The sequence below is a fragment of the Dioscorea cayenensis genome, chromosome 7, assembly GCF_009730915.1.
Source record: "Dioscorea cayenensis subsp. rotundata cultivar TDr96_F1 chromosome 7, TDr96_F1_v2_PseudoChromosome.rev07_lg8_w22 25.fasta, whole genome shotgun sequence".
NCBI classification, from domain to species: Eukaryota; Viridiplantae; Streptophyta; class Magnoliopsida; order Dioscoreales; family Dioscoreaceae; genus Dioscorea; species Dioscorea cayenensis.
Window position 1 is genome coordinate 2,193,116 of NC_052477.1, and position 18,814 is coordinate 2,211,929.

The window sequence follows — 18,814 nt, forward strand, 5'->3', positions numbered from 1 at the left end:
TTGCAATGTGCCAAGGGTTTTATGATAATAGTGTTTTTATATTTTTATCATTTTTAAAACGTACGAAAAACTAGTATTTAAAATAAGGTTAGAGACAATATATATCTTCTTAAACTCTTGTCAAGCATTGATCATATTCTAATTTTTTTTTTTTTTTTGTCCGAAAGCAATAAGGAACATATAAGTATAAGAGATAGATAAATACAAAAATATGCACTAATTACAGTGATTTAAAAACTTCTGAAAAATAAATCTCCTCTGTTCTAAAGAATTGCTTAGTTCGCAGTAATATAAAAAATTATCATGTATTGGATGATAGTCTGAAAATATTATTATATTTAATATTACACTGACTGGAGGTGATAATATAGTAATATCACACTACCAACCAAAGGACATTAATAAAAAAAAATTAATAATTATATTAATAATAAATTTTGTGTTTATCTTACATTATTAAATATGTGGTAACATGATAATTAATTATTTTTATTACTATAATAATTTTATTACATAGTAAAATATCATTACCACGGAACAGCAACCTAATACTAAGTACATCTGGCTGAGCTATGTTGTTCCCATTTGTTTTCTAATTTTATTTTATTGATGTGTAATTAATAAATAAAAATAGTGGAAACTTGACGGGTAAGTTTTTAATTTTATTTTTAATAAACAAAAAAAACACTTGATTATTTTGTATACAAAAACAAACAGTCAAAACTACCATCACTTCTACAACATTCCGGCAACCACCGCCGAGCCGATTCAGCCCATCAAGCCGCAGCCGCCGCCACGGGCCGTCGGATCTTCCGGAAAGCCGGAGGCCAACTACCGGGATCACACAATGATTCACTAGAAGCTGGAGCCGGAGCCGGCGTGGCGGCGGCGATCACAGCACCGAGCCGATAAGAGAGAAGAAGAACGCCTTTCGGCTTAACAAAACCCGGGCGGCGTACCTGAAAGCTGGCAACGTTCACCGGTCCCGGCCCGTCGTCAACGCCGATGAAGAGATCGCGAAGAGGGATGCGAACCTCGCCGGCGATGCGATCGAAGCTGGCGGCGCGATGAGCGCGGAGAGTGACGTGGAGGGCGGCGCGACCAGGTTCGGGGCCGGAGGGGACGGAGAAACGGAAGGAGCGGTTCCAGGTAGGGTTCCGGCCGCCATCGCGGTCAGTGAAGGTTCGATTGGGGTGGCAGGGGTCGGAGGAGAGCCAGGTCTGAGCGTAGATCTCCATCTTTGAGAAGCGATTGACGTTCTTGAGGTCGTGGGCGGAGATCAGAGTGACTTCGAGAGTCCTCGTCGCCATTGAAGATGGTGGGAGAGAGATTGGGGAGATGGAGATGGAGATGGAGTTTATATAGTGGAATTTTGGAATTTATAAAAATAAATAAATAAATATAAAATTATAAAATTATGGTTTTACATATATATATATATTTCGGCAAAATATCTTAATTGTTGCACAACCTTTTGTATTGTATGATTGTGTATTGTGAATGCTTATTTATACATGGATCTATTTTATTTAAAATAAAAACACAATAATTTATGTATTAAATATCTTCAATCAGAATCTGTCCCAAATAAAAAGATGATATTGTTACATAAAGATAATTCCCAATCAATACTACATATATGCTACTGCAAGAACAGCATTTTGATCTTAACTTTGGATTGTCTTTGCAATCATGTTTTCATCCACTGTTTTGACTTATACAACCGCCGTGTTATACCATAATTTCAGCCGGTGATTATTTATTTATTTATTTGTCAAACATCAAACAGGACAATTTTAAAGTGACATTATTTTAAAGTGAAATAAAAAACTGAGTGATTAAAAATAAAATTTTTTTATAATTGAATGAATAAACGGAATAATTTAATTGCTATTTATGTGATTTGCCCAATTTAATATGATAATTTTGTGTTTATATAATTACCATAAAAATCTTACTATATCAACAATTTCATCATTATATCATATCAACTATGGTATTTTAGAATTTACTCAAAAAGATTTTTTTATTAGAAGAATAGATGTTTATTTTGGTGTAAAACATTGTCCTTATTATGAAAATGATATATTATACTTGAACTAAGTTATTTGAACATTTTTTTCCCTTAAGACATGGTGTTTCTCCAACTTAAATTTTATATGTAAGTTGATTCCTAGAGTTAGGTGGCAAATCTTTAGATAATAATAATAATGTTGCTGGATCTTACATCAGCTCCCCTTTAATTGGCCCCGTCATATACTTGTCCTCATCTACTAGCATTTGGCAAAATTAGCTTATAACATTCTAAATTCTAATTAGTTCTGTCCCTCACTCAAAACAAAAATTAAAAAAAAAAAAAATAAAAAATCATTATCAATATATATATATATATATAATGTAGTACTATTTATCTCACTTTATCACTGTTTATAATTATGATTAAATTAACAGTTTATCTGGATTAATAATTTAAAATTAAAAATAAATATAATTAATCTAATTTATTACTGTTTATAATACTATTTTATTATCCATAAAATTCAGATGTTAATGAATTAAAAACCTCATATATATATATATATGTCTTATAAGTCTTTCACCATTCACCAATCCATTTCTAATATGTAAATTATAGACTTTAAATTAGTCCCAATGAAAAGCTGAACAAGAGAGGAATTTTTTTTAATAAATATTTTCTTATATATAAAATATTTAAATAATCTAAATTTTTAATGATCACACCCACACACAAGGTGTTATATATAAGGGAGAATGAATTATAAACTCCTCAAAAATTCTATAATTATATATTTACCTTAAAAAAAAATATAATTTTTTATATATATCCCTAAAAAATATAAGTAATTATAGATATGCCCTAATGTTAGATTCCGGTAATCAAACTTGATTAACTTATAACTTGGATTAAGATATACAAAAGATTCCAAAATAACCCTTATATAATTTAAAAAATACTTTTCAAAAATATATATGCAATGATATAAAAGTAATTTTATATATTTATTGTTTGTTAATGGATGATTTTTTAACTAATTTGAACCCAAAGGATATATACACAAATTATGTATATTATTCAAGGGTATGTATGTAATTAATTTTTATTTAAAGATAAATATATAATTTCAAAATTTTTTGGGAGTAACATGCAAAAGCCTCTATATATATATAATATAATTTTTTTATATTTTTAAAAAAATATGAAATTATATTTTTCTACCAACCGAGAACCGACCACTGATAGCGACCCAGTCACTTCCAGAAGTGTGGCAGTTTCCAACATTGAAACGTGCGCATGCAGCAACGTCAAACAAGTTAAGCAATACATTACAACGTCAAATATTCCATGCAACGGAAACGTTGGAATACCATGAAAATACGACTCACGAGTCACGAGTCACCTATTTTTTTTTTTTTTTAAAAAAAAACAAATTTATTATTATATTTGACTTTATATATTTTATTTAAAATTTAATACTAAATCCACCTTTTTAGAAAATATATTTATATCATTTAAAATAAAATAAAATAACACAAAAAAAAATCCAAAAAATAAAAGAAAAACATGCTCTCCTCCTCCAGTTCTCCTTCATATATTTATATTATATTTTTATATATGTATATAATTAAATAATTAAAAAAATGAAATACATGCAAAGCTAGAAATCGAAGCCATCGTCGAAGCCGGCGTCGTAGCCGGCATCGTACGCGGCGGAGTCGGAGATGAGATCCCCCATCAAGAGCCCGCCAAGGGTTCCGCCGATGAGCCCAGCGCCAAGCCCTAGACCTAGCCCACCACCACCACCCATTCCCCTTCCCGCCGCCGGCGGAGGAGGGGTGTAGCCATACCCAGCCGGCGGATACCCATACCCTGGCGCCCCAGCCTGGGGTGGGTAACCATAGGGTGGCGCAGGGTAGGCCGGGTAGCCGCCGTAGGACGGAGGTGGATACGCCGACGCCGGGTAGGCCGTCACCGGCTCCACAGGCTTGGCCGCCGGTGGGGTTGGGTAGACAGTGCCGTTTTCATTGGATTTGGAATTAGGGTTAGGGTTAGGGTTAGGATTGGGCATGGGATCTGAGAGCTTGTAGGAGAGATGGAGGACACCCTTAGGGCGGCGAGAGGAAGGACGGCGTACCTGATAGCTGAGGGAGCTGGAGGAGTCTCCGGCCGGGGAGGAGAGGAGCTCGGAAAGAGGAACGTGGACCTCGCCGACATCGCGATCTCCGAGAGAGCGACGGGTGCGGAGGAGGACGTGGAGGGTGGCGGAGGTCGCGGAAGGGATTGAAGGGACGGCGAATCGGAAGGTGGTGTTCCAGTTAGGGTTCCTGCGGGATTCGCGGTCGGGAGCGGTGCGATGGCGAGTGCGAGGGTCGGAGGAGAGCCAAGCGATGGCGTAGACTTCGAGGCGGGAGAAGATGTTGACGTCCTTGAGGTCGCGAGCCGAGATCAGGGTGATCTCGATGGATGCGAACGCCATTGGAGAGGTTGGAGAAGGAGGGGAGGATCTAGGGTTAGGGTTTCGGGAAATGAAGGGTTTATATAGAGAGAGGAAGAGGGGGAGGTGGGAGGAGAAGATGGATGCACGCGCGAAAACGATGAGGTTTTTATTCTTATTTTTAGAATTTAGTTTTATTTATTTATTTATTCTTGGGTTGCTTCGTTGTCATTATTTATTTATTTATTAATTGATTTTTTTAATTTTATAAATAACTGATTTAATATATATATATATAGGAAAATTATTTTTTAGTTCCGGAAAGTTTCAGATCCTCTGACATTTGAATTTGCCAGATAGTCCCTCTTTTTTTTGACAGCTTACTTTTCAATCCTGACAGTATACTTTTCAATTAATACAACTTACTCTGTTAGTTTATTCTATTTTACAACATGTACTTCCCGCTTAAAAATATATAGTTTCTATTTAACATTGCGTGTTTTCATTTAACCACATAAATTTTTATTTAACATATAGCACATTTGCATTTAAAATTTGTCTTTTCCGCTTAAAATTATTAGTTTTCGCTTTAAATTTGGTGTTTTCGCTTAACTACATAAGTTTTCACTTAACATATAACACATTTGCGTTTAAAATTTGACTTTTTCACTTAAAATTATGGGTTTCCGCTTAAAATTTGGTATTTTCGCTTAAAAACTGAGAGTCAGCCCAATTAACATCTGTTACCTTTATGTCAACGTCAATCACATTTATGTCAAAAAGGTCTGAAAAGTAATCTGTCAAAAAAAGGAAGGATTTTTTGGGAATACTCAAAGTCATGGGTTTTTTTTTGTGAATACATGAACTTTGGAGAGATTTTTTGTTCATTTTCAGTATATATATATATATATAATTATTTTATGAAAAAATTTATGTAGGATTTGATATGTCTTAGGATTTATTTATTTTTTTATATGAATTTCTAAGTTGAAAAGAATTAAAACTATTTTGGTATATTCTTTTGGATTTAAGTGTATTATCTGTACTTTAAGTTATTTTTGGGATAAGTATGAGAACAGAGAAAATATTATATTGTTAAATCCAATATTAATATTATATTTTTAAATCCAATGATTAACACATAGCTCACTAGGAGTTTATAATAAAATAATTTACAATTTTTTTTTGTTTGTTTTATATATGTTCCGTATAACTTGCTGTCCTTGAAACATAAGCACAAATTTTATTAGCTAAATTATCAAATAATATATCTTTACAGGTGGATATTCTCGATTGTCTTATGTGACATTATTGGTACACAGTGGTGCAATGACATTACATCTTTCCACAAATTATTTTAATAGGCAGCGTTAAAGGCTATATATTAAGAAAAATATATAAGCAAATATCAACGTTTTACAAAGATATGTGTTATATATAATCATATTTTAGAGTTTTTTTTGCTTTTTTTCTACCTGTCACACTAAAAATTTTGTGCATTATTAATATTTTTTAATTTACTTTTTAATTTAATGTAACTGTACAATTTTCAATAAATCACAATCAACTAAATATTAAATCATATACTCCATTTAGTGAAATTTTAAAGACTGAAAAATAATAAATTTTTTTATAAAATTTAAATTGTCAATTAACTTCAACCGATTTTTTTAATGGATGTAAAATAGGTAAATCTGACAAGAAAAAAAAAACATATCATACATGAAATTCCCTTTAATAGAGAGGTAGGAAATTATATAAAAAAAAAAATGAATGGATTTTAGGGCACAAGGATCCACTATCACAAGCATGTTGGAAATTAAAAGATAAATGAGGTTGAGCCATAACTTTATTCCCAAGTTTGGAGATAAAAACTCATGCAACTGAAATAATATCCCAAGATTAGCTAAATTAGTTTAAGAAAGCAAGTAGCTGAGAAAATTTTCATCAACCAAACCAGTAAAGATAATGTTTACATGGAGCGAAAATGTAGTAAACCAGCAAGTTAAATGTTTTTACTGACAAATTATTCAAACAGGAAAAGAAGTTATTTGCAACTCACTGCAGAAAATCACAGCTCTTGATACAAAGTAGATTTAAACCTGAAATGACTGAAAATGGATTGAACTAGCCCAACATCAGAGACATTCCCCTTCAGTTCAGTACCTATGGGCCAGCTTTTCCTTCTCTTGGTAATTCTGAACATAACTGCAACAAGAATCAAAGAGACAAAACGGGTGAAAAATTCAATGTTTAAACCAAGTTTTATTGCCCAAATTGATAAACTACATTGCATGGAAGAAACATACAGCTGAAAAGACAACATCAGCTCATAGCTATACCATACTGCATGAGTAAAGCATTCAAACTATGAATTATATCAGCTTAAATATTAAATACTAGACTATTTTCACTAATATATCAATGTTTTGCAGTTACTTAGTACATACATCAGCACTTGAATCCTACTGCCATGAACTATTTATTAACCATTGAGTCAACTATTTGTCAAGAAGCATCAGATTCATTCATAACACAAAAATAAAGCAAATTTCTTAATCCAAAACACATAATTAGCTGTCTATTGTTAGAGATGCACAGACTATTTTCTACCACCATTTCCAAAACATCAATGTTAACTCTTTCTTTTCAAGATAATTGCAGCATAAGATGCCATGTGGAGGATTTGAACATCCAATCTTCTTCTGGAGGGTAGTGCTTTACATTAGCAACGAGTGGTAGACAAGTGAAATTAGGCTCATTCTGATATAACTTATAAGGCTGGGGAAGAAGAACCAGCCTGAGAAACATTTAAGTCCAAATAAGAAGTATTTATTTCATATATAGTTTGGACCATTTTAAACCAATCAGGACATCCACAAATGTTGACTGAATCAAGTTGGACTACGCATTTCCGCTAGACTGGCCCAGTAGTAAACCTATGTGGTTTGGTGAAACCTTCATCAGCATGATCAAGCTAGAACTCAAACACTTATTATATAAAACCTTTAAATGCCAGACCAAAGTGGTTGAATAATGGAATAATGAGAATAAGGTTTAATGCAATTACAAACCTACATCAACACTTATGTATTTATAAATAAACCATTTAATACTTTTCAATTGATTGAACACTCATCTAGCAAGTTTTAAAAGGGTAAACAAGAGTAGGATTTCAATTAGCAGATGGAGAGTATCTAGGCTTGTCCTGCATAAATACTAAATCACCACTTAACTTCCTCATTAGAGGCCAAGAAAACAGCTGCAAATTCAACATCAAACATAATTAAACAAGGAGAACATGATCTATTAATTGAGCACAACAATAAGATAATTATTTTTCTTAAATAATTAAGCACTAAATACAATTGACATGTGACATTAAAATAGCTCAGTATGAATGCATTATAAATAAGTCAGCTTGAAGAACAACTAACCATGCACATAGACATAAATAAATAGTTTCATCATACAAAGGTAGTCAATGTCAGTATGGCAATCATGTGAGAATTACATCAGATTAATCAAACAAAACTAGTTTTAAACTTCTTTCCAGCGAGAATAAAAGCAGTGCTAGCCAGTGCCAAGTTATGCCTTGTCCAAACCGCAAATAAATTAATATCACCCCAAATAGATTTTAGTTGGTTGATGATTTTATCATGCAATTTTTCTGACCTGGTTTATAGCAACAAGCAGTGCTGGAGTCCGTAAAGTTGTGGTTCAATCACATATATGTATTGTCATGTGGAAACTCCATGAATTTGGAATGAACTATTTATCACTAAAGCAATCCATTTCCCTTATCTCCATATGAGCAGAAATCTAGTTCAAAATTATGCTTATATATATGGTACATATTACTCAAGAGAGGTTAATCCCAACATCTGAAGAATTCTAGAAGAGCTATCTGTTGCATGGAATCTCCTTAGGTTAAGAACATAATTCTTTAGCAACATTTTTATTAAAGAAAAGAAAAACTTTGTGGCATCCAAAATTCTTCGATTTGAAGCTTTAGGGGAAATTTTCAATTTAAATTTGCTCATATATATCGTGAAAAACCTTTAATTTGCAGTCAGTGGCTTGCACAGATCGTGAATCAATATCCCCCATTTGGAACGAATGCAAACCAATAAAACCCAATTATTTATCAAAAAAATACTGATTAAATCATCAAAAATCCAGAAAAAAAGAATTGCAAAAGGCATGATCAAACACTACCACGGATGAATCTAACCAAACTAACACTAATTAGGTCAAATCGAAGCAACTGCAAGGAAACATCAACACAAGATCTAAAAATTCAACCAAAATAATCAATCACGCCATGAAATCATTGAAAGGATTAAAAGAGGGCATTACGCATAGGTTCCGATGAGAGGTCCAAGCAAAAGGGTGGCGGAGATCCAATTCTCCGAGACCTTGTGATGGATCTTGTTAGGGAGATCATTCCACAACCCCGGCATCACCTTCTGTTGGAATGGTGAGAGACTGTAGACCACCGCCTTCACCCTCACCGGCACCTTCCCCATTTCTCCGATCGATCTCCGGCTTCAAACCCTCGTCGTCGTCGCCGCCGCGCTCTCTCCGATTTCAACCTCGCGTTTCGAGAAAAATCCCAGGAAAATGGATCGCCCTCGAGTTGATTGACTCTAAGACTTAACGGGTCAGATTTATTTGGATCCGTTCAAGGTGTAAACCCGAATCCGAACTAGATGGTCTTTATTTGGATTCTTTTATTATAGAAATATGAAATTACGTATAGAACCCCATATATTTTCATAATTGCAAATGTACCCAACATTATATTTCGCATCTCTAATAAATAATAATAATAATCAGAATCTAAACCTACTTGAATTTTTTTTTTTCACAATAACAATCACTACCTAGTGTATTAAAATGTTATAAGAATAATAAATAAATAAACCCAAAATCAAATACCTGACTTAACGGTACTTATTCACAAATCCTCTGTAAAAAGATATCATTTCTAATAAATAATAATAATCAAAACCTAAACCTACTTGAATTATTTTTCACAATAACAATCACTACTACCTGGTGTATTAAAATGTTATAAGAATAATAAATAAATAAACCCAAAATCAAATACCTAGCTTAATGGTACTTGTTCACAAATTCTCTGTAAAAGGATATCATTTCTAGGATTGCATGACAATAGATTTATTAATTTAGTTTAATTCCTCTAATATTTTCTAAGTGTGCATATAATAGGACTCTAATCGCCCAATGTGATATTTGACCGAATTAATAAATTCAGTACAATACTGTACCAGCTTATCCTTTTGACACCCCCTTGTGAGATGATGTTTATCATCTTTGTTTATAATATGACTCTAATCGCCCAAGTGTCTGCAGTAGAAATAACCTATTGGAAAATTGTTGGAAAAACAAAGCCCAACAAGTTCAATGTATTGATTTTCCTCAATAATAACAATAAGATAATAATTATAGAGAATAAAAAATTCAGACATTATTGCATCATAAACAGGATTAGAGTAAAAAATATACAGTCTGTAAACAAACCTTTCAAATGAGTCTTGTACACACATGTTTAGCATAATACATGCTGAGTCTCAAACATAGGTATTGAGTTTTGGCTGTTCACTATGACATGTTATGGCATGTTTGCACAAAGCTTAATCCTTTAATCATTAAAAAATAATTATATACAAATAGTGTATGGAACTACATGACATTGAGAGGTTCTATACATCTCTAACTATAATGAGTGACTTTTCCCCTTTTTTTTATTTTTTTTTATTTTTTTCTTTTTTTATCTTCGCAGTCACGAGTGGAAGGTGTATACCGGCGATGCAGTTCAAGAACAAACTATTTGTCGATGTTTTGTCATCCTCTCCAAATTCTCAGAAACCATAGAAGTCAGGTTCTGGTCCTCGAATTTAATGTCCCGGCCAAACCTGAGAAGATGTGGAGTGTGAGTGAAATTTAAAAAGACGGACAAATGAATACAATGTTTAAGTGATGTTATTTCGCAAAAGATTGAAACTATTAATATTTTTTTCAAATGAAAGTCTATTCGGCAAGTTCCTTTTGTACAAATAGCATTGTCCTAACTGTTTTCTGGTTCTATCTAATGTTTTGCAAGGTGATGACAAAATCTGGGTGATTTCTTAGTACCTAGACAATACCATAAATATTTCACATAATTGCATGACCAAAATCAAAATTTCCTAGTACCTACACAAACTCCTATGATATATTGATGTGGGATTATAGAACTGATTTTAATCATAAAGCAAAGTCAGATCATCTGATAAAAATGTGTAGAAGAAAGAGCAGTTGACATACTCAGGATCAAGCGTTATTTTCTGAATGTCTGTGATGACTGAACTGGCAGCATACAAAGAGATCTTTCCCACCTGCATTAGATTCCATAAACAGTATGTTCTTCAATTCCTAGGAAAAACTTACAGAACTAGGAAAATAATCTGTAAAATTTTGGTATTTGCTAACCTCCAGCATCTTTAATTTTGCATCATGATTATTAGGAAGACAGCGGATCTCCTGAGCCAACCTAATAGACTCCCCTAGGCTCTCAGGTGAAAGGAAGCCAAGGGCCAACATAACTGAAGACTGAAATAAATTGCTATTGAATTTCAGAAAATGGAGATTCCAATAACTTCAATTCAAGAGCTAAACAAACCATACCTTCAAGAATACAAAGACATAGCATTAAAATAAATAAAAAAAAAGGCTATCCATTATAATGCAGGCATAGGATTTGGTGATGTTGTTTTCAACCAACAAACCTATACTGAAAGTGATAAGTTGATACTGAAAACCGCATTATATTCATGCATAAATTGTCTCATGGCCTTTAAAACAAAACAAACATTCATCATCCTGTGTCCTAACAAAAATTCAACATTCTCATTCCTGCTATTTCAAGCACTCTACCAAGTGATACTACTAGCTTAATTTCACATTAGCAAGAACTGGTCTAAGATCTAGATATCTCAATTGAAGAAAGATGTCAAGTCTACAGTTACAGAATTTGATTTCAACATCCAAGCCAACCCTCATTTTGTCTTAGCATGCTGTTCATGCTAGTTACCTAGCACTTTGCTAAGCTTTTACATAACCAGCTTAACCAGATGCCTCAGCTTGCCATGAACACTTCTAAAATGTAGGTCACCTTTTGGGTGATTGTGCAGGGCCTTTAAGGTCCAAAATAATTGGGGTCAGACTGTCAGAGGAGTGATTATGGCTTATCATGTCAAAAGAATAGAAGAAAACCATAAAGACTAAACTGTTTTTAAGATAAAAGTGAAGATGTTAAAAAAAACAATATCCTCTAAAAACTAACAGCAATTCTCGGTGGAAACCATAAATTTGCAAAAATGAACAGATACAGTTTCATGCCAGAAGGCAATTGTCTGACGGTGTCCAGACTATGTGACACAATAAAGGTCAGTCACATTCGTAATAAAAACAGATACACATATCAGAGAATTTAGAATCTGTTCCATGAAGAAATATAAAGAGCTGAATTCAACACGCACAAGTTATGTGAAACAAAATTTTAGTTGGAAAATGAATTTAAAACAGCCTCACACGTTATGTAGTAGACAAGCTTAGTAGCTCACCTGAAGATTTCGTACTTGAAATGAACATCCAGCAGGGATGCATATAGCCTCACCAACATGCTGTTTGAATGTCCATGGCTCTATCCCTGCAGATTACAAAGATATGAGTCAAACACATACAAAAAAGACAGATAAAAACTTCATGAGTTAGGATTATCCATCCTTTTTGACAATTCAACATAGAAAAATAATGGGCTTGCTGCTACTTGTATGCACTTACCAAACTCCTCTTTCAATTTTCTTTTGTGATCTTTATTTAGGAAAAATGTTTGATCATAAACAGGGCATAGGACCTGAGATTCAAGACAATGAATATGATGTTGGTGAGAGCAACTAATTTTGAAACAGTAAAGCAAACTCAGTACACATTTATTTAGTAAAAGCTATATACCGAAACAACTGGCTGAGTGGCAAAAACTGTCAGCTCTTTCCTATGAACCCTCAAATATTCATTCAGCTTTGGAACATCCTTCCTACTGAAAACATCCCAAATGGCTCCAGCTACATCAGGTGAGGAAATTTCCTCACTTGACCTCATGCTGGAATCACCTAAGTGGACACTGCCGAGCACTTCAGATTCCTTCAAAGCTTTTCCATTCATGTCATTACCGGACCTCTCCCACCCTTGAATATCCATTTCAGCTGAGTGCATCAACAAGTAAACCTGGACAGATTAAAAAATAAAAAATGCACATGTTAACACAACACCTGAAAATGTAGCTACTAGAAACAATGAGAAAGTAGGAATTAACATCATTATTATTTAGAAGAGAACACAATACAAGGTTTCCCCCAAAAGAGGAACACAGTAATTATGTGCAAACTGAATTATTTGTTAAATGGTATGCTTCATAAAGGAGATTTTATGGCGAGACTCAAAGCTGAAGTTCAGGATTTACAGATAGTGACGATATCTATGTAATCAAGCAACTAATTAGCATTGCTATTAAGATCAATTTAAATAAGTCAATTTAAGTGAGAAGATCTGTCCACTTACCAAATCACTCATATTAACTTGAAGATTGGTCACAACATCACCTCTGCCAAGTTCTTCATGCATCCCATAACCAATGAACATTTTAGGCCCATGTTCAGTCTGCACACTACACGGGGGAAGTTTGGCAGCAAGGTTTAGAAGACCCCACTTAAAATGAATGAACTCAAGTAAAGGCAAACTGGTGAAAAACTCAGGTCTCTGGCACAATATGAACTCTTCCAAGACACTTGGAGAGGGCCAATCTTTCAGTTTCAACATAACCAGTGATCCATCTTCTCGTTTACATCCCTCCCTGTACCCCTTAACAAACTGGCTGAGTTCAACATCTGCCTGTAAGAGTTCAACTCCAATGAACTTTACAAATTCCACAGTCAACAGATAAAGATCTTATAATTAGGGAATGGTGAAGGTATTGAAATAAGGTCATCAGTTAATATGGAAAATAGAAGATCAAAGTTAACTAGTAATAAAGAAGCCATGTTATGCTGTTAAATGAATGAAACTGCAATGAATTTGCACAAGGGAAGAAGAGGGGTTAGATTCCAAATAACAGAGTTAATCAAACTTGTACGACAAGAGTCTTCTCAATGAACAAGAGTTATAAGAACTAAAGCCAATGAGAAATATCCAAGACGTACACTGAAATCCAATTTTCTTCCACTAAGCAGACTAAATACTTTAGTTCTGATCTACATTGGTCTAATCAAAAGGTATAGCACACACAAAAGCACTTCACAATTTCATGCACATATGCTGCTGGCAAATATCTTCCTAAAGATCAAGTTCATCAAGCTTTATTGACAGGCAATAACATGTTAAATCACTCATAAGAATCAATATGATAGCAAGTTGCAAACAATGTAAAACCATGCTTAAAGTAATTGTTGCAAATTATTAGGTTTCCCCTACTTGTCTTGTTCTATGGGTGTTATGTAAAAATGCAGATTATGGAAATATGAATTTATCAATAAAACATGCTAGTTATGATTCACGCAGTGAGGAGTAAAATTTATAGCACCTTGGAACAAGACTACTAGTAGAATTGAATTCCAGACTATAATGCATGCCCTCAAATTAGTTTCAGAAGTTATGATTCTTAGAGTGACTTAACTAAATCCCATAGGATTTACCCAAACTTGATTCATGGACATAAGCTATCAAAACCATAAAGGCACTCAGAGTACGAAGCACATATCTCATGCATTTGTCAAAAACAGCAGTCATTGCCAACAAAGCTATAAAATAGGTCATCTGAAACTAAGCATCATTTAGAAATATACCTCTGACTGTTTTAAGAAATCTACAGCCTGGACCAATATATCGTCTTCTTTCATTCTGCCATCTTCCATCTCTTGAATTCCTTTCCAGATACTAACAGGATCCCACTTGGATGCAAATGAAGGGTCAAAGGCATGTTTAATGATGACTGGTTCACCCTTGACCCAATGCTGTTGGAAATGATCAATTCCATCATGCTTTAAATCGTCTGCTGACGGGCTATACAGTAATTTATTACTGGTGCCATTTCCTTGAGAGCACAGAAAGAGTTTCCACTCCCTGGTAACACTTGTTTGTGGGGTAGCACTTCTTGTGCAAGGACAATCACCACAACCTTCTTGATCGGAAATTTTACATCCACAAACCATTTCTTCAGTATTTTTTAACAGCTTTGCCACCCAATTTATTTTGAGAATGCGCCTCAAGACCAGTTTTGAAGAGCCACAGCCACCAGCGTCAACAGGTCCACAAGGAATACTACCATCAGCATCTGCCTTCCATTTGGGAAATAATTCTAAAAATTCAATTGTTTTCCCATCAGATGTGGGTAACACCCTTTTATGATTAATAGTCCGTTCAGGTGATCCAGGATCCACTGCAATACTGGCAACAACATTACTTTCATCAGCCACATGACGCTCAGTTGATTTACTTTTACTGGTTACTGCTGATGATTCTCTAAGGTCCCGGCAACAAGCAAGGCACAAATCATAATTACAAGTTGTGCAGTGACGATGATAATCAAAAATAGGTATTCTGCAGACATCACTGTAACAAAAGTACAGTGGTTGGTTATTTAAGAAGCAAAGGTGAAAACTTCCGCATCTCAGAATATTGTAAAATGACTAGCAGTCAAAATGTTGAGAAGCATTACCAGCACATCTGCTCATCTGCAGATATCTTAGCTCTGGGTATATCTGCTTTGACACCTGTTATAACATGTGTTGAACATGGTTGAGATCCAATACAGAGACATGAAATCCAACAAAATAAACTGAAACAAAAAGGGAAACCAAAACTCACCATTCACTCTGGCCTCCAATTCCAGCTCAAAGCACTGTTCAGAATGAATTTGCTTAAGGACAGGAAGTAGAAAAGATAAAAGTCTGTGAAGATATCTCAACTTATCCAGAGAAGCCAATTCCTGGATTTTATTCTGCAAAACACATACAAATATATAGAGGTTCACTCTCCAGACGAGCAATTACTTCTGAACCACACTATGGAGAAATCCAAATAATCAAGGCAAAGCTTAATAGAAAACTCAAATACCTTTATTAAATTATCACCACGAGAGCAAATTCTACAGCTACAAGCATTACGACAAACAGGACAGTTACTTCGGAATTCCTCCCTTGGAATATCAGCATACCTTGCACATGATCAAATGACAAAACTAAGCTACACCATTCCAAGAACCACTGCAACAGTTAAAAGAAGCAGGAAAAAAAAAACTTTTTTTACCATTTTGATATGCAATTCTCGCAGTATCCCCTCCTAGAACAACCACTACACCACACAATATTTGTCCGATCACTCCTCTGGCATTGATGGCAGGCTAGACCTTCGGCCTGGCCGGATGAATCAGAACTCTTTCCAGAATACTCCTACAATTCCAACAATTTAAAACATCCAATTAACATATAGAACCAAAAAAAAAACATACAGAACCAAACCAAGAAACCGACGACATCACTACGTCAGTACTAGTAACACTACAACTACTACTGCTACTACTACACATACCCCCCGAGCACTTTCAAGAAGTCCTTTCACCTCCTTGCTCAACGGAGACCGATTAGGAGTGAAACCATACTTGAGAACCGAATTCTCCTCATCCTGAAATCTTCTCCCAGACATCATCGTCTTCAAGGAAACAGATGCAGGGAACTGAGAATCCCCCAAGGGAGACACAGAACGAGGAATCTCCGGCGGCTCAGGATCAGCAATCGACTTCCTTCTAGCTTTCTTGAGGTTAGCCCGCATGGCGGAATTAGCAGCACGCTTCTTCGCCTGAATATAGTGCTTCTCACACACCGTCTTGTCCGGCATCGACAACGCGTTGCAGCGCCATTGCTTACCATCAGAGCGCTTGCACCGAAGGTCCTCAGGGATTCCAGACCCATCCTCCATCCCCATCCTCGTATGCTCCATCACATCTCCATCATCATCATCATCATCATCATCCTACAAACACCAAACCAGAACATCAAAAAAACAAGATCAAAAATCAAAAAACCTAGATCGATCGAATCGGGTGAGAAATCGGACCTCTAGAAGGAGAATTTAGATGGAGAAGAAGAAAAGGGAAGGTAAAAGGAGGGGGATTTAAAGGAGAAGGTGGATGAGGATAAGGGTTAGGGTTAGGGTTAGGGTTAGGGTTGTTGGTTGATAGTGGAGGGTGTGAAGAGAGAGGTAGTAAGGTTGAAGGGGGGGAAGTGCAGAGGGGGGTATACATGAATACAGAGTTTTAAAGGGTGTAGAGTGAAAAAGAGACACGCAGAAGAAGAGACAGTGAGTGAGGAACAGAGAAAATGGAGACTTCCTTCTTTCTTTCTTTCTTTCAAGTCTAGTAGGTTGGTTGCCAAGTTGCTGAGAAAGATACTTAATATTATTATTACTTGGCCCTCTTTTAAATGTCCTAATTCCTAAATTGCCCTATATTTTGGGTTGCACCACCCACCCTTATTTTATTTATTTGGTTTTTTTTTTTCTTAATTGGTTGGGCTCAACCAGCTCCAGAGTTTTATCATAATAATAATAATAATAATGATAATAATAATAATAATGATAATAATAGGTATTTTCTCCAGTTTCGCATCGGAGATTTTAAAATTTTGTAATGAGTTTTGAGGTAATATCATATATAAAATAATATAATTAAATAATTCCTACCGTAGAAACTATTTTATGTTTTGGAATTTTAAAAGTTTTTATGGATATTTATTATATAAATAATTAAATGTAATTAATATTTTTTAATTATTAATATTATAAATAATATGAATGTTATTAAAAAAATAAAATTGTTCTTTGAAACGCTTTCAGAGTAGATATAGATAATAATAGTTTTTTTTATAAATATAGATAATAATAGTTTTTTTTACAAATGACGTTAGTGTAATAATCAAGGATATGTGTATAATTAGAAATTAATTATCCCACTAATAATAATAATAATATTTGTTTTTAACAAATGTAATAATAAAAAAACATAGGTATAATAATATATAATTTTTTCTGTCAAGATCAACGGTTAGGTCATCAAGAAAAATAAGAACGTACACAACAATCGACGGAGCAAGTGAGGGTCGGTCCGTGCACAATAGGTGCTAGGACTATCCACGCACAACTATTATTCACACTTTTTAAAATATATTGTCACCTATGATTTGAACTCTTACCGCTTGTAAATAATAATAAATGTTACAAGTATAATAATTAGGGACTTACGAACAACCGGGAATTAATCATCCCTTTTATATTATATTATATTATATATTTTGGTCTTGCACTTTTTTTCCTATATGGTTAAGTAATCAAAGAGTTTTTGTTAATAATGTATTATATTCACACTTTTTTTTTCCTATATGGTTAAGTATATTAAAATTAGGGACTTACGAACAACCGGGAATTAAATATATTTGTATTATAATTAACAAAACTCTTTGATTACTAAAACATTTCTTAAAAAAAGGAAAAAGTGTTTTTAGATCAATTTTTAATATTATTTTGGGTCTCACTCTTGTTCTTTTAACTGGTTGAGCTTAACCAATGGAAATTTTATTTATATTTATTATTATTAGTAATTTTAATATTTTAATTGGGTGTTGATTTATTAAAATTAATAGATAAACATACAGGGGACCATTAGTAATGTGCTATATAGACTTGTCATAGACATAGTGGGTGGACAAAAAGAGAAAATAAGATTATTTTTAAAAATATATAAATAATCAGTATGAAAAAATTAAAAATAAAAATAGCAAATTAAAAAAAAATAAATAAATCACAAAACAGTGTTTAAATAAATTTGTAATTTTATTTTTGGGGGCTCACTTTTTTTTACTAGCTCATTGAGCTTAACTAGCTCCAAAATTTATTATTATTATTATTATTATTATTCATTTAAAAAAAACATGCATCAAGACCTTTGGAGAAAATCTATTTACAAGAAAGCACTTTTTGAAAAGTGGTTTTCATTTTCGTAATTAAAATTAGTTACAATTAAAATTTTATAAATTTCAAAGGAAAAATCATTTTGGTCCAAGCACTACACAATGTTGGTCCTAGAACAAACTATTTTTTGGTTTTCAACTACAAGACTATAAATAAATATGTTCACATTATTTTTTTCCGTACCACATCAATTGCATTAAAACTAAATTAATCATTGAATAAAAAGTCAATCAATAATATAAAAAAATAACTTAAATAAATAATTAAATATTTGC

At 33.8% G+C, this 18,814-nt stretch overlaps 4 protein-coding genes across 5 annotated transcripts; all 4 read right to left on the bottom strand.

Annotated features, from left to right (window-relative positions):
- Positions 1-654: 654 nt before the first annotated feature.
- On the bottom strand, positions 655-1,353 carry LOC120265704 (protein SRC2-like). The gene has a single exon (XM_039273651.1). It carries the CDS (start codon positions 1,308-1,310, stop codon positions 777-779), a length of 534 nt encoding a protein of 177 aa, XP_039129585.1. The 5' UTR covers positions 1,311-1,353; the 3' UTR covers positions 655-776.
- Positions 1,354-3,607: 2,254 nt separating this feature from the next.
- LOC120265809 (protein SRC2-like) lies at positions 3,608-4,516 on the bottom strand. Its single transcript, XM_039273782.1, has one exon. The coding sequence runs from the start codon at positions 4,494-4,496 to the stop codon at positions 3,678-3,680; it is 819 nt and encodes a 272-aa protein (XP_039129716.1). The 5' UTR covers positions 4,497-4,516; the 3' UTR covers positions 3,608-3,677.
- A 1,867-nt stretch (positions 4,517-6,383) lies between these two features.
- On the bottom strand, positions 6,384-9,095 carry LOC120265932 (cytochrome b-c1 complex subunit 8). Its single transcript, XM_039273885.1, has 2 exons — positions 8,814-9,095; positions 6,384-6,662 (listed from the first exon to the last, which is right to left on the bottom strand). The coding sequence occupies exons 1-2, from the start codon at positions 8,981-8,983 to the stop codon at positions 6,614-6,616; spliced, it is 219 nt and encodes a 72-aa protein (XP_039129819.1). The 5' UTR covers positions 8,984-9,095; the 3' UTR covers positions 6,384-6,613.
- Positions 9,096-9,968: 873 nt separating this feature from the next.
- LOC120264866 (lysine-specific demethylase JMJ25) lies at positions 9,969-16,936 on the bottom strand. 2 transcript variants are annotated; one of them, XM_039272740.1, is made up of 14 exons: positions 16,632-16,936; positions 16,107-16,547; positions 15,825-15,967; positions 15,633-15,732; positions 15,384-15,516; positions 15,235-15,289; positions 14,363-15,128; positions 13,083-13,436; positions 12,477-12,749; positions 12,306-12,378; positions 12,086-12,171; positions 10,953-11,072; positions 10,788-10,858; positions 9,969-10,396 (listed from the first exon to the last, which is right to left on the bottom strand). In XM_039272740.1, the coding sequence occupies exons 2-14, from the start codon at positions 16,512-16,514 to the stop codon at positions 10,297-10,299; spliced, it is 2,682 nt and encodes an 893-aa protein (XP_039128674.1). In that variant the 5' UTR covers positions 16,515-16,547; positions 16,632-16,936; the 3' UTR covers positions 9,969-10,296. The 2 variants fall into 2 exon arrangements, with proteins under 2 accessions (XP_039128674.1, XP_039128675.1); XM_039272741.1 differs by having other exon boundaries at positions 13,083-13,412; positions 16,632-16,935.
- Between the last annotated feature and the right edge of the window lie 1,878 nt (positions 16,937-18,814).